At 40.4% G+C, this 20,904-nt stretch overlaps 1 protein-coding gene across 1 annotated transcript; it reads left to right on the top strand.

The window, feature by feature from the left end:
* Positions 1-8,675: 8,675 nt before the first annotated feature.
* Ndufa5 (NADH:ubiquinone oxidoreductase subunit A5) lies at positions 8,676-17,636 on the top strand. The gene is made up of 5 exons (XM_021164855.3): positions 8,676-8,782; positions 8,991-9,035; positions 13,532-13,648; positions 17,045-17,110; positions 17,474-17,636. Exons 1-5 carry the CDS (start codon positions 8,762-8,764, stop codon positions 17,573-17,575), a joined length of 351 nt encoding a protein of 116 aa, XP_021020514.1. The 5' UTR covers positions 8,676-8,761; the 3' UTR covers positions 17,576-17,636.
* Positions 17,637-20,904: the final 3,268 nt, after the last annotated feature.

The following is a 20,904-nucleotide window of genomic DNA, read 5'->3' on the forward strand; positions in this document are numbered from 1 at the left end:
TTCTAAGTGTTGGGAAGTGAGGGGTTCTACAAACAGCTTACAGAGCCATAGACTCCCACTGGTTATGTTTAAGAATATTGCGTATCATGTGCTCTCTGTGAGAGACATGATCCATCCCTCACAGCAGAGAGCTGAAGGAACTTGGGGGGAGACAGATTCCACATAGCTATTGAGTTGTCAGAAGTAGAAGACACTTTTAAAGGAGAGTAAGGTCGACTACAGCTCACTACAGCTTATGCTGTGTCACAATGCAGCCAGAACTATCTAATAGGAGATGAACACAACATAGATTTAGGTTCAGCTTGCTTCCCAGTTATGATTTTGAACTCTTCCATGATGAAGATATCTATTATAAATATATAAATATTGGTCTCTTCTCATAGCATAGCAGTCTCCTACAATCCCTCAGCACTGTTGCCTTTCAAGTGGCTTGTCCCTTAGTAATCATAATGTTGGGTGGTATTTAGTGAGCTTTTGTTATAACTAAGCATTACACCAAGTTCTTTGTTTGGGGCGTCTGGGCAGGGATACAGCTTTATACTATACAAAGTATACTATACTATAAACTTAGGTGAAGGAACAAAAACATTAAATCTACTTTCCAGGCACCTATGTGGTACTTTGGTGAAGGGTTGTCTCCACCAAGAAAACAGTTTCAGAGTTTCTGACCTGCACAAAGCAATTTTTATCTTCTCTGTGTGCAATTCTCATTTAATTGCCACAGCCTTCCTCGAAGGTAGGTGGCATGTCCTAACACTGTGACCATTTTCCAGGGTGGAGGGTTAAGTCAACGGGTTATTTAAAATTCTGCACAGTTGTTTAACTAATGGGAAGACCAGCCAGGACTTTAACCCAGATAGAGTTAATCATTTTATGCTAGATATTTTCAGAAGTGGGGATCTGTTTGTGAATAGATTCCCAGACATTACTTGGCATATTCACAGCCATTCTGCTCTTAGTAGAGCCAGAGATGCTGTGTCTTCCCATCACGATGAGTGGTTGCCTAAATGATGGGAAGCAGAGGCACATTAAGAGCTATCCCTGTGACTAGCAAGTTTGGCTGTGATGGTTATTTCTCTTAGGTACTTGAGCCACTTAAGGAACGTTGTCAAGCCAGGCCGTGGTGGCACACGCCTTTAATCCCAACACTTGGGAGGCAGAGGCAAGCGGATTTCTGAGTTCGAGGCCAGCCTGGTCTACAAAGCGAGTTCCAGGACAGCCAGGGCTACACAGAGAAACCCTGTCTCAAAAACCAAATATATATGTTCTGTGTTTCAGAACCTGAATATGTAACACACCTTAGGGGATTTCCCTCATTAAACAGGCAGGTATACAGGATTCCTGGACAAGAAGGAAAGGTGGGTAAAAGGACCTCCCTCACCCTCAGTGATCTGGTTTTCCATTCTTGCTGGGTAAAAGTCAACAATTTTCTACACAGCTGCTGTTAAGGTAGACTAAATGAGAACAACAACCTGGCATTTGAGAAACATCTCAAACAAGACTGTTAAAAGGGCACATGATCAGGCTTAAAGCCAAAACTACTCAGTCTGTGAATTTAACCTGTTAGCACTCCTCTTCCATCTCTGTACCTGAATGTTCTTCCTTATAAGCTGCCATACTGTTTCATTTACAAGAAAAAATTCTTTAAGAGCAATAAACAAGCCAGCTTATATTCTTAACCGAACTTCAATCTTTACCTAACTTTTTAAAAACCTTGTTTAATCTTGATTATAGATGTTAAAAGAGGTCTGCCTCTTGCTTAACAGTGGGTAGTGCTTAAACGTAAAGTATGTGCTATCTTTTTCTTTAAAAACAAAAACAAAACAAAAACAAACGAACAAACTTTGTGTCACATTGACTTACTCTGTATAGTCATTTTAACTAACAATGGCTCCCATAGGTTCATATATTTGAATATTCAGTTGCCAGTTGGTGAAACTATTTGGGAAGGATTAGGAGGTGTGGTCTTGTTGGAAGAGGTTATGTCACTTGGGGAGGGCTTTGAGGTCAGATGCCCATATTATTTCCAGTTAGTGCCCTTTCTGCCTCATGTTTTAGGATTAGATGTAAAATCTTAGCTACTACTCAAGAGTCAAGCCTGCCCACCTTTGGCCATGCTCCCTACCATGATGGTCATGGACTTATCCCTGAAACTGAAAGCCTCAAATAAACACTTTCTTCTATGAGGTGCCTTGGTCATGACATCTTTGCACAATGATAGAAAAGTAACTAAGACACCTTGAGAATAAAGAATTCTAATCTTTAGAGCAACTCAGGGTACTGGGCTCACTGAGGTCCATAAGCAAGGTGCTTCTTACACTGTAGCCCATTGCCTCAGGCTGGACCTCTTGCTGCTCCTGACATCCATTCTAGGTTCTTGGTCATCTGCCACTTAGGTCACAGGCCCTCCTTGTCACTCTAATATTTCTGTCATACGCTTATATCATATGCAAATAAAATAGCTGAGAAAGGCCCTCAAGAGGTATAACTGGAGACCATAAAGAAGGAAGATTGAAAATAACAAGCAAGAATTGGGACCTACATCAAGGAAATATCCTGAAGTAAAAGAAGATTTTTTTAAAATATTTATTTATTTGTTATTTATTTATTTATTATATGTAAGTACACTGTAGCTGTCTTCAGACACTCCAGAAGAGGAAGTCAGTTCTCATTACAGATGGTTGTGAGCTACCATGTGGTTGCTGGGATTTAAACTCAGGACCTTCAGAAGAACAGTCAGTGAGTGCTCTTAACCTCTGAGCCATCTCACCAGCTCGTAAAAGAAGATTTTAATGTAAGCCTAAGACAGATGCCAGGGGGGAGTCACCAGAGCTGCCAGTACAGAGACATGAACTAGCTTTACCAGTGAATTTTGAAGAAACAAGAAAGTGAGTTCAGTTTTTTTTTTTTTTTTAAATCCAATCATTTATAAGAGAAAACATGGCTGTGTGTAACAGGTCTCCAAAGTTATGTCTTCCAAATGCCCAAAGTTGCAACGCTTGCACCTGAGTTACAGGAAGAGTCTTACAAGATCTTTAGATTGCTAGAGACTGAATTCAACCAAATTATAAAAACAGAAACAAGCATGAGAAGTATAGGCCATTGGAAACACTCTACTATAGGACCAATGACTGTATAAACACAGCGCCAGGATTACCAAGTAGAATGCTGCTGTTCTAGGCCCTGAAATCAGAGCTGAGTCTATGAATATGCTTTAGAGAGGAGAGGGAAGTCAAGCGGTATTGGATGTCTCAGCTAGAGTGGTGAAGGTGAAAGGAGATACCCTGTATGATGTGGCAGATACTGGAAGTTCAAGCATATCTACATAAAAACAAATGCTGAGCGACTCAAGCTTTTACTGACATCCATAGACGAAGAGATGCAGAGGAGGCAGGAGGAGGGATATCACATATTTTCCCCCATCAGGCACTATACAACAAAACCAAAAATCAAGGGAGGTATGTATATTAGAGTTATCCATTAAATTAAAAAAAAGTCAGCCCTCCTAAACACTTAATAAACTACAAATAAAAACTGAAGTATAGGAAAATATTTTTTAAATGACCAGAGTCTAGCTATATCTTTCATACCCAAAATGTAAATGAACCTCATTGACTAAGAGATTAACATATGCACATTATATGTTTACCTCTCTCCTTATTTTCTCTCTTTTGTGTCCTAGAATCCAAAGGACCCAGGAACTAACAAGATCAATAAAAATCCAATGAAGAATCAAAGACTGAAAAAAAAAAGGAGATAAAGAAATATGAGTGCATCCAGGTAAAATGAGACAGGGACCACTTCCACATTTTGTGGCCTGCTTGCTCCTGAGGAAGAAGTGAAGTTCATTTCTCAAAACCTTGTTGCATGACATAAAATATTTTATGCAAAGTACTGGGGATTGAGGGGAAGAAAGGCTGGAGTGTTACATTTTGGGAGAGGCAGGCAATGAAATGGCAAGGTAGGATGAGACACTGTGTAGGGGAGGCTTCAAATGTGGGCCTGTAGGCATTGATGCTCCTGGCTATGGGACTGCTGCAGGGTATACAGTAGGACAGTGCTGGGATGTAGGTAGCATCCTATGTAAACACAAGTGAAACAGTGTTTCCGGGGCCTGGTCCCCACCCCTTTCCTAACATTATCATCTGGAAAGTTGTTAGAAACTCACAGTTAGGTCTTACCCTAGACTTCAAAACCCTGAAAAGCATCAGAAACTTGGATTGGGGGACGGGGAGGGGGTACAGTTTGGGATAGGTATTGGCTGAGGTCTAGCATTCTCTGAATAAACCTTCAGAGGACTCTAGCTCCCTTCAAGGGCGGAGTGTCAGTGTTTTGGATGGCGTCTGGGTTAGTGAGTTAGTTAGAAGTAACTAAAGTAATTAACGTGTTGAGAAACTTGCACAGAGTAAGGAGAAGTACTCAGCCAGCCACACAAGAGAAGATAGGGTTTGGGGGCCAATTATCCACAAAAGAAACAACCGATAAAGTGACTCCAAGGGACATTTTGGGGAAAGACTGAATGAGTAAAGAGGTTGAGCACTGAATTAAGAATCACTGGAAATAGATATGTTTTATTTTTCATGCATCTTCAAAATATAACTTTCATTTGTCTGTAATATCATCAAAGATTTATAAACGTGACTATTGAATAAAATTCAGTCAGAATCATATGGCTAAGTTTGTAATTTCCTTCCCTTTTACCCCTCCCCCCCCCCCCACCCCAAGCAAAGCAATGACAGCTTTTTGCTGTTTGGTTAAATTAGTAAGATGTAAACATGCAAAAAACTAATTTCAAACCTCAAGGGACAGGGAGAGACGTGTAAGCACAAAGCACACGTGCTAGAGTGAGGAGACTCAGAGGCAGTTTCCAATGATATTCAGCTTTACCTGGTCCTCTCTTAAACAGGCTGTAAGAGGGGACAGGATTACTGAGCAGAAGCAAGCCCGGAGGGCTCATACGGGTCCAAGAATGACAACATGCCCAGCAGCCTGTTGTGAAAGGAGGGAATGAAAACCACCAGGAGGAATCACATGGTGTGAAAAAGGGAAGCACCTAGGAGCTGGCCAAGATTTAACCATGCCCCATCAGAACGCATTGTCCCTCACAGAAACATTGTTCGCTTCATCTTTCTAGTTGTCTAAATCACGTAAGTCTTTTTCTCCAGGCCGTACTCCCTACTGCATCCTTGGTCTTGTAACTTCCCAGCTACAAGAAACAGTTTTGTTTGGTTTGCTTCTCTCCCAGTTTCCCTCAGAGTCTCTTGGCCAGCTCCCCCACAGCCAACACAAACAGCTATGCTCTTAAGATATGATGTAAAGTCCGCTTAATTTCCTTCCTCCCCCTCCTTTGGTGTCGAGCTGCTGTGGACGTTCCTGCCATACCTCTTGCTCAGCAGGATTACACTGTAATATATGCACCTTTCTCCAGCCCATTCTCATTCTAGGTTCTGACTCCTTTAACACCTTATTTCTCCAGCCCCGTAAGTCAGTCTCACAGTCTGTATTAAAAATGCATGTGACGGAACACACTTAAGTTACATACAAGGTCACAAGATCGAGGCTTCTTTAGTTACTGACTGCTATTAGCTATGATTGTTTGAATGCCAGGTGGGCTTTGAGTCCCTGCTACTTTGAAACGGACTTTCTTCCCCCACCACCTACACGATGCTGGGCCACACTCTTTTATGGTGTACGGACAATATTTCATCACAAACGACTCTGCCAGAACATGTAAAAGAACACACACACACACACACACACACACACACACACACACACACACACACACCAAACAGAAAAAACAACCAGCAAAATCCTCCATTATCTAAGTGATGGAAGATTGTCATTAACTTTTGTCGCCACCTGCTGGTCAAAAAGCTGTATGGCTCATGAATTAGCTGGAAAGGGAAGAGGCAGCATTTGGGATGTTTCAACTATATTTGCATCACAGGATTATATGTAGCAGAGAAAGGACAAGTTGTTTAAATATAAAGACTCCTAAGATTATTTCTTTCTTCATTATACGTTATATATTGTTTTATTTAATATTGTATATTACAAGCAAGGAAGCTCTTAGACCCCAAAGCTATGCTCACTATGACATTTTGAGGTACTGGGGGAGAATATGATTGCATCATTTACCCAGGCTTTCAAAACATGTGAATTAGTATGAGAATTCCACCCTGTATCATTGTAAAAGCTTATGTATATATATATATATATATATATATATATATATATATATGTATATATATATATATAAAATTTTATACATTATATATATATATATTACATATATATAATTTTAGGAAGAATTAGGGAGGTTCTGATGTTTCTTTACCCCAGTGCTTAACATCTTCATTTCCCTGTCACCTCTGAAAGCAAGCACCACACTTTAAATCCATTGTTTTGTTACCCCATTGTACTGCTCTTTAAATGTCTTGACCATAGTCATATGTTATGTTAGTAAACATAACATTTTTGTTTTTGTTTCTTTCTTTTTTTTTCCTTAGTGGAAAATTTCCAAAGAAGTAGGCTTGGCTAAAGTGAAAGGTGGGAGAATGCAGTCTAGTCAGATCGATCTGACAGTTGAAGGTTTTTCATTTATCCACAAGGTGCTCTGGTTAAGTGATTTTTGGCCTTGGAACTGTCCAGGGAACAGGACTCTCAGTCCTCAGTTCTGATGAGAAGACTAGGCTGATCTCATGTCAGGCTTCAGATTGGCAGTTAAGGAGACTAGGCCTAAATCTTTGTTTCCAAGAACTGGGCAATTCCAAGCAAGTCCAGGCCTCAGAAACTGTCCTGCCACCTGGCCCGAGGCAAGGACAATGAGGTCAGCAGCAGTTCCCAGACCTCCTCAGCTACTTCCTCAGAAACAGCTTCCAGCCCCCACGCTGGTAATGGAAGTCCCTAGAGATGGAGTAAAATAAAGGTCATCTACCCCAGAATGCCCTAATGTGCTTTAAATCAGGCCTGGAGTACACTTGCTTGTCTCTCTATCTTGGTAATGGGCGATCCCAACATGCTGGACTTCTGCAGAATAAAACACCTTGTGCTTACATACTATTAGAGTCTGGAGTACCATTCTTCAGTGAAGCATGGATGCTTACACTGACTGTTCCCTCAGGCTGCAGCATCCTTTAGCTGGTTCTGTGTAACAACCGTTTTTTACTCAGTCTCACATTTGCACATAAATACCACCTTCTCAGACAGAGACAGGCTGTGCCCTGCTCATTCCTTTTGAAAATGGTCATACTGGACAATTTTACTCATTAATTTTGTTGAGCCTCTTTCTGAACAAGTGGTATGAGAGAAAATCTCCAAGTGTCTGGGGTGGTTAACTTAACTCAAACAGGCCTAGTTAGGTTTTGGAGAGGGGTGTAAACTGTCTGGTTTGGCATTGTTATCACTTCTGGTACATGCCAGGAATGATAAGAGAGTTCTGTCCCCTCGGGCAAATGACCTCACCATTACCTGGGCACCAAGACACTCTCTTTCAGTTGTTTTTCCTAGTTTTGTTTTGTTTTTTTTTTTTCCTCCGTTGAATCAGAACCCTTGGATTTCATTAACTACCTAATTTTGTTAAAAATGGAACCTCTCACAATAAAGCCTCTAACCACTGAGAAGCAGAGCCACAGGCTCCAACTCAGGTTGGAGGTTAGAGGGCCTGAAGAAAAAATTCTGTAAGATGTAGTAGGTCGAGAGCTTGGCTCTAGTTCTCCTGCCTCAAACTCTTCTCTGGCATTTTCAAACTTTCCTAAAATCCACCTTTCCCAGGACTGGGACATTTACTTCTCTGGGTGGATCATACAGTGCACTTCTACCACCTGAGAACCCAGAACATTCTATTCTTACAATGTTTGTTAATGCATTCCTAGACCCCCTTCTGATATCACAGATGCCATGGGATGTGTCCCTTTATAGCGAATTCTACTGTCTCTAGCTTAGAATACCACTAGCAAGCTTTCATTCAGTGTGGTCCTCTACAACGGGTTGGTTCAGAAATCTACTTATTTTTGTACCACAGGGAAGCGATCCGTTTTGTAGTACCTCATAGCCTGGATCAGTCAAGTCTGTCTACTCTCGATGTCTTTAGCAAATACTGCCCTGCAGACGCTTGAATCCAAAGTTACAAAGAACACATGCATCTTTTATAAAGCCATGATTCCACATTCTAGAACACACTCAACAATAACAGATGTTCTTGGGATCTGAAGGGACAGAGAACAGACTATGACCTCATAAACACTCATTGGAACAAAGACTATGACTTCATAACCTTTCATTCATCAGTCTCCTCTGGAGAAAATGGATGCATCAGAAGGTTAATTCCACTTTATAATTTCCACTTATGAGTATGCATTCACACATGTGGAGGGAGAGAGCATTCTTCAAGGTGCTCAGGCCTCCTTCCACCCTCATTTCCATAAGCAGAGGAAGTGCGGGTAAAACTGAGCAAAATCAAAGTCCCTGTAGTGACTACATTGCAAATTTTCCCGCAGTGTAGCGTTTTTCTTAACCTTTAGTCCTCACAGAGACGTCAATCGGCCTCCGCTACGCCAAAGCTCTGCGTAGAGCCGCGTGTGTGAGCTGCGCAGGCGCAAATCTTCCCTTCCTAGGTGGGCGGGAGCTGCCCCTACCCCGCCCGAGCTGTTGAAGCCAAGAGTGTTCTTAGGTGACGCAGGGGCAGCATCGTCGCTCGATTGAGCGGGCTTGGGAAAGGTTCCCAGAGGGCTGTGCGTTGGAGGCGCTGGACGCTGTCATGGCGGGCTTGCTGAAGAAGGTGAGCGTGTGGAGGTCACCGTGATGCTGCGAATGGGGACCGTAGGCAGCCGCGTCTCCCTCATCGGTGGGCAGAGACGCTAAGAGGACGGGTTGGGGGAGTGTTCCGCTGTCCTGGCAGGGGGCGACAGGGTGCGTAGTTGTGTCGGGAGGGTGGGCTAATCAGGGGATTACGGTAAACAGCACGGTCCTGTTTTGTCTCTGCACAGACAACTGGCCTGGTGGGGTTGGCGGTGTGCGACACTCCACACGAGGTAAGTGCGACTTTTTGTGTCGTCCTTCTCAAGCAAGACTGTGATCGAGCGAACTTGTCCTTGCAAGGTTAACGGGACCCCCGCAAGCTCTGGCCTCCGGAGCAGCTCTGAGCTTCGCCGACCTTGTGGCATCCTTTTTGCGATGCCTCCTTTTGCCTTCGCCGTGATCTCTTTATTAAGACGCGTTTTTCACGGCATTCTCTTAGCTTCAGTGGTGTGGAGTATTCTCAGCTCCCTTCAGAGTCGCATTTTCATTTTCCATCCTTTCCCTACCGACATTTCTGCCTTGCCTTTCGCACACTGGCTGACCCTGTCGTACTCACGGTAGCCTCCTTCGGTATCCATTGGGGAAACATAAACACAACCAAGACCAAACAAACCTAAACAGAACCACTGTGATTTATCCCCACTTTCAGCAATTGCACCATTTCTTTCCTTCCCGTCTACACACATAACTAGAAAGCGTTGTCAGTGCCCACTGTCTCTTACTTCTTGAGTACACTTAAGCCAGACCTGACCCAAACTTTTTTTTTTTTTTTAGGAGTTACCAGTGATGCTAAATCTGCTAGTCAATTCACATTTCTCGTAATTGTACCGAGAGTGGCATTGAAAATATCCTTAGGTTTATTTATTTGTGTGCATGCCAGTGTTTGTCCGTCAGAAAACAACTTTCTGAAGTTGGCTCTCTCCTCGCTCCTTGTAGATCCTGGGGATCTTTCAGGTCATGGGGCTGTTGGCAAGCACCTTTACCCTCTGTGCCCCCTCGATGACCCAAGTGCAGCATTTTTGACACTCTTGATAATCTGCATTAAGTACTTTGTTTACTGGATGTCAGAGCTCCGCAGTTTCTTGGTTTGGGTTTTTTGTTTGTTTGTTTTGTTGTTCATTGTTTTTTCCCCCTAATTCTTTGCCTTTTCCAGTTGTTCCTTCATTTCCCATGTTGTAGTATTGAAGACCTAGCTCTTAGACAGTTTTTAGGTTTAGGTTTGCTCTCATGGGGTACAGACAACAGTTAACGTTTATATTTCCATATCAAGTACTGACCTTTTATAGTCATATGTGTGTGTGTGTGTGTGTGTGTGTGTGTATGTATTACACATATGCTCTTAGTTGACATCTTCACTCGTGTCAGGCAGCTAGCTAGGGTTAGCATAGCCAGCTGGGATGTCTCATTTGAAATGATCCTGGATTGCTTGCATGACCCCACACCTCACTTGCCACTAAGGAAATCCTCTGGGTTCACCCCTAGGTTATGCAGCCTCTGTTCACATCTCACCACCTCCTTGACTGCTACCATTTTCTCTGCCACCATCCTTACCCCTGTGACAATTAACATTTCTCTTGTAACTGCTTTTCCCTGCTTTCTTTCAGCTGGTTTGCAAGGGCTAAAACATGTTGGGTATGCAAATCTTTCTTTAAACCCTCCTGTGGCTTTTTATTTTAGGGGTTGTCAGATGACTATAACAGACCACACTCCACTGACACGTCTTGTCTGTTCCAGGTTTCACAAAGACTTTATTTTGCGTTCCCTGCTAGAACTCTGACTAGTACATAGTTCATAGTTAGTGAATACTGATTGGCTTTCTTGCATTCTTTATGAACTTCAGACTTGTGGATAACAGAACTCACACTTTTCTATTTCTAGATATTCTTCTTCTATGGGTTGAATGTCTCTTGATGGTATATGAATCGTTCTGTCCCCAGCTCTGAATTTGGATGTTGTTATTGATATCAAAACCTTCTACTTTCATATTTATCCTAGTAGTGAATTGTGCTACATTTTTCTGCAGCAGTCTCCAGTTTGTCCTCTTTCGTCTTCCGTCAGATACAAGTGCAGCTTAAGTCCTTGTTCTTGATTAAGTCACTGCAGCAGCTTTATTCCTGCCCTTCCTGATCTGTGTCTGTTGTTCTTTAGCTCATGACCACCAGGTTGGTTTTCCTTAAACACAAACCTTGTCCTTAAGTCCTTTAGTTTTCCCCACAAAAAGGCCCAAGTGCTTGGACTTGTGAGAGAAAACACTGTGCCGTCTAACTTGTTCTCCCACTTACTTATTTCCTAAGTGCTTGCTTTATAGTGATTTCTAGTGAAGCGCTCTCCAAGGAAATCTGAGCACCACGTGTGTAAGCTAAGAGTTTTCAGGAAATTTCTTCTTTATGATGTAACCTAACATTAAACGTAACTATTACTTCATGATATAATCAGTATGAAAACTAACGCTAGTCTGCAGCCTTTTTTCAGTATATTTTACTTACATCATATTTTAGTCTGAATTAATCTCATTTCAAGTATTCTTCAGCCGTGTTTGCCTACTGCACAGCACAGCTGTAGAGCTATGCACTATTTACTTCATGTTCTTGATGGTTTTTTTCCATCTATTTCTTTATTACTTCATATATAAATTATTTTTTCCAACATCTTCAAGTTTCCCACTTGCTATCCCCCAAACTCTGTCTCAGATGTATATTTTTTTAAGGAACCATTCTATTTTCCGCTGGAGTGATTGTTCCCTTATAGGATGCTAATACTGAGAGTGAGACAATATGTGGCTGGTACTGCTCTGATCCAGCATCCTATAAAGTTCTGCACATTTTACAGATGAAGAATGAGGGCATCTGGACAGAAATTGTCTAGGCAACCAGGCAGTGGGGCTGTGTGAGTGTAGGTAGTTGACTCTTCTGTTGTTTAGCGCTCTTCTCTGCCCTATATCTTACCCTGGACTGCCATAAGTTGATTTTGTTTTATGATGTTAATCATCTTTTCCTCTTCTGTTTTTTACCATACAGCCTCTTATGTATACACTCATATATATATAGTGGGATCCATGTCCAGTCTGTCTTTATATCCAAACAACACATGGTGCTCTCTACATAGGAACACTGAAAAATTCATTCTTACTGGAAAAGGAAAAGTGTTCTGTAGAAGTGGTGATTGCTCGTGATTACTGATACACTCAGGTGTAGGGTGAGCGCATTCCTGCTTGAGAGGACAGCTCTGGGTTACTTCTATGGGGTGTCCCAGTTAGGTTTTTATTCTTTTCATTGTCCTATGCTGATCATTCTGACTCTCCTCTGAATTTTTCTAAAACTAGATGCATTCAGTCTTATCCTGAAAGATGAAAAAAATGTGTTTTCAACTTATTTGATATTTGTGTATATGAGTGTTTTGCCTGCATGTGTGCCTATGCACCACTTGTGTGCCTGGTGCCAGTGAAGAAGGTGTCACATCCCCTAGGACTGGGGTTCCAGATGTTTTAGGCTGCCGTGTAGATGCTGGGAATAGAACCCAAGTCTTCTAGAAGGGCAGTCAGTGCTTTTAACTACTGAGCCATCTCTCCAGTCACTCCCCACCCCCTGCCATATCTTGTTCAAAAACCTCAAAATTTGAATCAGATTGAAGCTTAATAAAGCGCTATATTAAAGATGAATATATGTATTATATTCATAAATTTGAGAGGGTAAGATTAAAATGGTGCCAAAATTAATAGTTTAAATCAGATCACATCCTTTCAAATTTCTTTAAAAGAAAATTTCAACTTGCCAAGTTTACATCCTCAGAAACCACTTAAATGTTGTGTTGGTGTGAAGTTACCTATAATTCTGACATTCAGAAGGCAAAGGTGGGATCTTTAGAGTAAGCTATAGCTAGGCCATTCCTGTCTACTAACTCTAGGTTGAATCACAAGACCCTGCCTCAATGAATCACGTGGAAAGAGATGGAGGTAGATGCCCAACATCACCCTGGGCTCTGTACATACACAAGCACACACGTCCATACAGACCTGCATGCTTACACGTGCAGCCATGCACACATATGCATGCATACTGCATACACATGCTATCCACAGTCTCTTTAATCGTGGACACTAATAAGATCAGCAAGTTACATACTTACTCTCCTATTCCAAGAAAGAAGAACAGGGCACAATTAGAACCAGATCAATGGAACACTAAAACCCAACAGTGTAAATAGTTCATTGTCTGACATCTGGGATGTACTCATGACCTTCTGGGCTCCTGAGAGCTTGGAGTAGACTCACTCCTTCGGCTCTGTGAGCCACAGTATAAACAGCTTCTCTGGTAGGCTTCATTCTACATCTGCTGCTGGCCTTGGTGGTCTGCCTATAGTCCTGGCATCTCTGATGTGCTCAATTTGTAATATCCATTACCTAAAGATGAGGAATTATGCTTTTAATAGATGATTTGATTTCCAAAAAAGGCCATTAGCTATATGTTAATTTAATTTGGCTTTTTATTTTACTTTTGATATATACACACATAATTTTTATGTTATCACATGTAGAAAGAATTTCCATATTTATATATGACTTTTTCTTAGGTTGTAAAGAATGAGATTGAGTATAAATATACATTTTAGGAAAGCCCTGTTTAAAATTGTGGATCCTCTTTTAGTTTTTCCTGTAAGATACTTAAATGTGTTCTGTCTAAACTTTGGCGGTATTTCAGCTTACTGAACTGTGTACGGTTTGGTTTTACAGCGGCTCACAATATTGTATACAAAGACTCTTGATATTCTGAAGCACTTTCCTAAACATGCAGCCTATAGAAAATACACAGAACAGATCACCAACGAGAAGCTGGATATGGTCAAGGCGGTAAGTAGCTGAGTCAGCTTGGTTTGTTGGGTTTATTTGTAAATCCAGTATGGCTGGTAAGGAGTATTTCAGTTGCTTGTTTTAACTTTCAGTTTGTACTATTCTTCCTTAGTGCTGTTCTGCTTTTTCTCCTTTGCATTCAGCAAATGTGTATTTTGACTGACTACTGTATAAGGCCTGTTGGAGGGCAGGAAGAAGACTGGACCCATTGTGGTGTGCTTTGTACCACTTTTCTTGTCTGGTTGTCAGTGATCATTTACCTCTGACTCTTGCATCATCCACCCGACCTCTAATCACAGTAGAGAACAGTGCGCAGGAGAATTGGATGGTGGTGATGTTACAGAAAGCTATCAAGACAATTATTTGAAAAAAAGTACTTTTCCTGGGCCTAATGGTACAGGCCTATAATTCCCAGCTTCTAGGAGACTGAGGCAGGAGGATCACAAGTTCAGTCTGCCTTGGGCTACAGAGGAAGTGCAAAGCCAGGCTGGGTAACTTTGTGGGGCTCTGTTTGAAAATAAAAGGCTAGAGGTGTGGCTCAGTGGTGGAACTCATAGCGTGGATGAGCCCTGGGTTCAGCTAATACTATAAACCAAGCACTTTGTTGTATAGGAAGAGTGCCACATTTGGTTTTCAAATCTACCCAAAGCTATACTGAACAGTGCTGACACTAACACTGAGTACTCCGTCCCCAGAAGTCTGTATGTCAAAGCTTTAGTATATAATAGTATTGCTTTATTTAGAAGTAAATCATCAATGGAAATAATTAAAATTAAATTCATAAGGGAGGGGCCGTGGCCCCATAAGGATTAGCTTGTATATAAAATATAAAATAGACACTAGGCAGCCAGTGTTTGCCCCTTGCACTCGAGTGCCCAGCAAGTGAAGGATGTAAGAGCACATAGCAAAGTACCAGCTGTCGGGGACTTGAGGGGAAAATCCTCATAGACCCAACTGGGTTGTCACAGTGACTTTGGACTTTTCTCTCTAACTATTAGAAAATTGTGTGTGTGTGTGTGTGTGTGTGTGTGTGTGTAATGGTGCTTGAGATTGAACCTAGGCGCTCACACAGGTAAGGCAAGCATACCGTCTGTATCCCAGTCCCTCCTTTTACTTTCTGTTTTGACATAAAACCAAACTTTCACTAAAGTGCTCAGGAAGAACTTGAGCTTGCTCTAAGTATGGTTCAGGCATGCCTAAAGCTTGCAATCCTCCTGCCTCAGTAGCCAGAATAGGTGAGATTACACATGTGTATCACCTGGCTCAGCTGAAATTTCCAATGTTTAATCCAGTCTATGTGTTTTGTTGTGGTGGCCAACTACATGGGACTTTACAGCTTTAAGTCCAGCGTCTGGTGGGGAGACAGTGAGAGAAGTGACATGCTGCACAGAACTCTGTCCAACTGTGACTGAGTTTTCATCCCCAGTTATTTCAGACTCTGAAGAACTAATAAACTGTTCACCCAGGCACAAGTGATAACTGAAAATGAATTGTTATTAGGTTACCAGAAGGTCAGTCAATAAATCCTCTTCCTGAGAGTTAAATAGCAGTTTGAGTTTTAACTTGCCTGAGTCTTAGCTTGCCAAGTTTGGAAGAAACTTATGAGGTTAATGTTAGCTTGATTTGCTTAAAGAAAATGAGCTGATGTCTTGTTCCCTCACAGAATATGAATGACCCTGCTGTTCATCCGTGAGTCCGTCCCACTACCTTGGATGCTTGCTCAACTTTCCCTCTCAGTGACCCTTATTCATTTATCGTGTGTTCCCTTTTCTCCCCTTTCCCTTTTATCGCTGTTTCTGTAGTCTGTGATGTCTACTTTGGCTCCCACTTATCTCAGAATTCCCTTTCGCTTACCATTTTAAGTCTTTTGATTTGTTGATAGTCAGTGTCACAGGTCTCTGCATCGCCTCTTCATATAGGACTTAAGGCCTTTGCTGTCACTTCAGCTGCTTTTAAAAGTGATTTATTTGCAGTGTCTCATTGCCAGGGATGGACTATGTTCTCAGGCTGTAAATTTTGTCTTTTTCCTGTTGAAGAATGATCTTGTGATTTTCTCTCCCATGTTTCTTTCCGAGTTAGGTTTCTGAAACCCAGCTTTAACTGATAGAGCTGGAGGGCAGAGTCGTGGTGGGAACTACGGTCTCACAGGTTAATTGTGACTTGGTCTGTAAGGTCTGCTAAGGTCTAGCTTGTGTTTATGGTCTTAATCTACCATCATCTTGTTAGGCCTTACACTTTAGCAGTTTGAAGCTGATACAGTTCTGTGGAAGCCATGGAGCTTAATTTTTGTGGTTACTTTATTTTCATCCTTGAATGTCTGTTACCTTGTTTGATCTGTTGGAATGTGCACGCTCCAAAAACCTGAGGGTGTAGTTCAGTACTCGAACATTACTTCATGTGTTCTGCTTTCCCATACCATCAGAAGTAAACGGTTGTTATCGTTAACACTCTTTTCAGTTTTGGAACAAAAACACCCTGATAATGACTGTCTTATTTACATATATATGTATAAATGACAGTGTCTGGATTTCAAAAAATTCAGCCTATTAGAAAAACATTTCCTTAGGTAGCATATTAACAATTTTCTTAAAGTATAGAATAGTGTCCATTTAAAATATGCAGAAGTCACAAGTGTAGGGCTTGATGGATTTTCAGAATCAACAAATTCTAATTAATACTAGGCAAAAAAAAGTGACATTTCCACATCACCAAAAAACTTTTTCCAAAGTTACTAACTTCCGAATGATAACTACTGTTTTATTTTTTATTTTTCTATTTCTAAACTTTTTAGGAATGGAATAGTTTTCATATACCCATTCATGTCTATATTTTCCTACTTAATAGTATATTTGAAGTAGCTATCTGGGTTATACCGTATAGTTATATGTCCCTTATCATTGCCATGTAGTCGTCTCTTATATCTCAGTACCATGATTGACAGATCAGTTCTGTTGGAGGTAATTTAGGTTATTTCTAGTTGGGGTTGTAATTTGTGGCTGCTATAATGTTGTTTGTTTATTTATTCATTATTTGGTATATACCCAGAAGAGGGTTTTTTTGGTCATATGATAGCACTTATTATTAATTCTTTTACATGAATATAGAAAATATTTACAAAAATAAAATACTTAAAAATCTATTTTAGAAAGACTAAGTTGTGCATCATTTGTCTCACCTTTGCTAAGAATGCTTTAATAATTTTTAATATTAAGACAAAAGTAATGAAATAGAGAAGTGAAATGAATTTCTATCAAATTTTGATAAAACATAAAACCATAGTGAGAGAAAAATTACTTATAAGGGCTTTTATAAATGGCTTTTTAACATACAGGATATTAAAATATTCATATGTACTTCTGTGTTTAGCCTTTTTTTCTTTTCTCCTTGAAATTATAGGAACCAGATGTTAAAAAGTTAGAAGCCTTGCTTCAGGGTGGTGAAGTAGAAGAGGTGATTCTTCAGGTAAAGAGCATTGGACATTTAATCTTGGGCGTCTAGCACTGGGTTTGACTTGCAGCCTGTGGCTAAGGGAGACTTTGGGTGAAATTTGAAAGCCACAGGTGTGGATAAGGACAAGCTTTTAAGTGTCTAAGAGCTTATGAACACTAATTCCTACAGATTTCAATCTCAGAATTCAGAGGTGACCTTTCTTAGTAGTGACTGTGAAATTTGTGCAATATTCAGCATTTGATGGTGTACTATATGACTTTAGAATCCTGACTATGAAGGTCTGTGTTCTAGCAGTTAACTTCTTGCCATTATTCTGAAAATACCTCTGGAATAATTAATCAGATGAGCTTATTTTTCAATTTTCTTTATTAACAGGCTGAAAAAGAACTAAGTCTGGCAAGGAAAATGTTGCAATGGAAGCCATGGGAGCCATTGGTGGAAGAGCCGCCTGCTAACCAGTGGAAGTGGCCAATATGACCTCAGTGTCGGATGATGGATGGGAATTAAATGTGCAATTAAATACTCTGTGATGCTAAAATGTGTCCATGTTATTGACTTCTTACTTAAAGGAAGTAGTGTGTATTATATTTTGGAGATGCTTAGGGAACAACATTGGTTAAGACAACGCGGTCTTCTGAATCCTTTAACACTGGCACCCTGGCTTGCCCTTCTTCGTTTCCGATGTCACACAGTGAGCGTGCTGTGCCTCTGTCATTCTTCATTGAATTTCTCCTGTTAGTGTTGGGCATCTTTGACAGATGTAGTTCAGCAGACAAGAAACTGACTTTCAACTTTGGTGTCTCCTGTCCTTGCTTTGCACATCTGGACTTAAGGCTGAATATTCCAGGTACTGGACAGTCTTCCTTTTGGAATGAAAATGACGTTTACCATAGATATATTCAGCTTGGGTGTGATTGTGAATGGGTGTGTAATGGTTTCATAAAGATGGCAGGTATACACTGGGACTATCCTGAACAAACAGTGTATAATACCCTACTAGAGTGATGTTAGGCTGCCACTTACTGGAGGCTACATCCGTTGTATGTGACTTCCAGCAAGAGGCAGTTTCCATTGTGCCCCTAGTCTCACCCTCGACTTTCAGATCTGCAGAACAGAAGAAGGCTTGTCCTGATTTTTCTCCCTTTCCTAAAGAAGAGTGCTGCTAAGTCTGGGTGTTTCTTTAAAAGGATGCAAATTTACATCTGTGGGGCAAGGCTCATGTAAAGTCTACTGATAGCTTCTTAGAGGTATACAAGTTATGCCCTTGTATACACATGCACTGGACGTTAGTGAATATGCTAAACATCACACATTTTTGTTTATGTTAAAGTTTTCCATAAAAACCTGGATAGTGAGATCCTAAATTATACATTCAGGTTGAAGTTAGTTGATGGAGAAGGTAGTCAACTAAAACTAGTTAGTGAAACATAGTCCATCCTCAAATCAGAAGTGTGCATGTGTTTGTGTGTGTGTGTGTGTTTAATGGTGCTTGAATTGAACCTAGGCCTTCACATAAGTGAGGCAAGCACACTGTGTGTGTGTGTGTGTGCAGAACCAGAACCATAGGACAACTTGAAGTGTGTTATTCCCAAGCAGCATTCATATCTTCTTTTAATTTACTTTTTTTTATTTTTAAAGAGAGAATTATCTCATTGGCTCTGGAAGGTTCTGCATTGGGATTACAGATATATGCCACAACTCTGCTTTGTTTTGTAAACATAGCTTCTAGAAGGCAGATTTAGGTTCTTGCAAATCAAGCATTCTACAGACTGCCTCTCTCCAGGTTCCTGGTGTGAATTCCTTGGTTTTTCATAGCTCGAGTGCAAGAAGAGCTAAGAGGTCTACCAGGGACACAGACTGAGCTGCTACTACCAGAATATTCTTCTGTGTACATGGCTGTATGGAATGCAAACAGCAAACCACATGAATAAAGACAGAGTGTGTTTTGAATGTGCCGTAGAACTCATAATTGTGTTCCCTACACTGTTATTTAATTTTCAAAGCAGTCTTCAAATGTTGCATATCTAAGTGTAACAATGTTATATTAATTTCTGTATATGATTGTAAATTGCAAGATATGCCTCAGGATATCATGAGTCAGTCAGTCTCTCTCTCTCTCTCTCTCTCTCTCTCTCTCTCTCTCTCTCTCTCACCTTGTAGCTTTCTTAGAGATAAACATATACTACCTTGTTACAGAATATCACATTTTACTCTGGATTCCTTTTCTCCAGAGTAAAACAGGCCTTCAGATCTCTGCAAGAGAAAGTTTTCCATAGCTCATTTGTAAATAAACCCAACCTAAGTTGATACAAGGCTGTTTGTGGTCTCTATCCCACTTTAGTATAAACAAGTGGCTTTGTCACAACTGTCAATGTATTTGAGGATTGAAGATGTATTAGTACAAACTATCTACATTATCTTTCAAAATTCAGTGGCATCTTGAACATCTGCTGTACCTCAAAAATTTCAAGAACATGAGGATGGGGCTTCACAAGTTCACAAATGATGCAAATTAAGTCAGGGATAACTTCAAAACAATTTTTAGGTCTTTAGTATTATAAATATTCATTATAATAGCTTTTCTACTTACCTGTTTTTATCGAGATACATTTCCATGTGGAGTTACTTTGAAATGCTTGATTTCATAAAGCCACTAGGTGGCGACTTTGTAAAAGTGGAAGCACATTAAAAGAAACAGCCTATGACTAAGTGCAAGATGACAAGGTAGACGAGTCATTTTGAACAAGACCTAAGCAAAGGCATAGATTTAGGATAAAAAGTAAAATTGGATTAAAAAGCATGGATTTGCTTTTATTTTCTGATTAATACTATTTTTCTATTGCTGTTTTAATTCAGGGGACATTGACATTTATATAGCCAAGCACGTTTATGTATTTGTGAGAAAGAAAGGTGTGTGTGTGTGTGTGTGTGTGTATGTGTGCTTTTGATGTGTTAGTAACCTATATGTGTGTGTGTGTGTGTGTGTGTGTGTGTATGTATGTGTGCTTTTGATGTATTAGTAACCTATCCAAGTAACCTATGTATATAGACCACCTAAGAAAAGTTCATTCTAGGTAAGGCTGTGTTAAAATTGAGCATATAAAGCTAAGTTTGTAGTACATTATCAGTAAGTTATTAAGACAGGTGGTAGGTATCAAGCTACACTTAGCAGTGGAAAGAATATGAATTTTTCTGCTGCCTCTATTCCTAACCCTGGTGTTTGCATACTGCCCCTAACAGGAGAATAATGAATGATAAGCCTTTGAAGGTGATGGGGTAGGAAAGTGATGTCAGCGAATTAATGAGAGTGGATTTGTAGCAACAAGGTATAAAGACGGTAACGGCTTTTATAAGGAGGGGAATGGACTTTATAACACGTTTTTAATTTCATTAAGCTCTTTAAATATCAAAGGATGTTAAACATAGCACATAGTAAGGATTTAAAAAAAAATCTGGGCTCTCGATTCAGACTGGATTTTAATACTGGCTCTTATTTAATCTTCGTGTGTTTCATTTTTTTAAAAATAGTATGGCAGTGCTAATAGCAATCCTTAAATAGAATCATTGCATTGGCTATTCGAAATACAGATATGGTGCTATGCTTAATGATATTACTAAACATTTGCTGTTATTGTGAGATAACCACGTGAAATTTGTGCAGGGAGCATATTTGATCCTTTCTCTAAAACTGATTTTAAGACTAAAGAACGTGGTGATAGAAAAATCAAAGCTTTGCTTCTCCTGACTCATAAAAGCACAGTAATTATCAATTCTTCCTGTTCTTTCTGGCTGCCAGGAAGCTAAAG

The sequence above is a fragment of the Mus caroli genome, unplaced genomic scaffold (genome assembly GCF_978045245.1).
Source record: "Mus caroli unplaced genomic scaffold, Mus_caroli_1 scaffold_7, whole genome shotgun sequence".
Lineage (NCBI taxonomy): Eukaryota > Metazoa > Chordata > Mammalia > Rodentia > Muridae > Mus > Mus caroli.

Excerpts from the sequence above, each read along its gene's own strand:
- Ndufa5 (XM_021164855.3), top strand. The coding sequence starts at position 8,762 with ATGGCGGGCTTGCTGAAGAAG. Across the intron at positions 8,783-8,990 it reads TGGCGGGCTTGCTGAAGAAG|ACAACTGGCCTGGTGGGGTT; the intron begins GTGAGCGTGTGG and ends GTCTCTGCACAG. Across the intron at positions 13,649-17,044 it reads AGCTGGATATGGTCAAGGCG|GAACCAGATGTTAAAAAGTT; the intron begins GTAAGTAGCTGA and ends TTGAAATTATAG.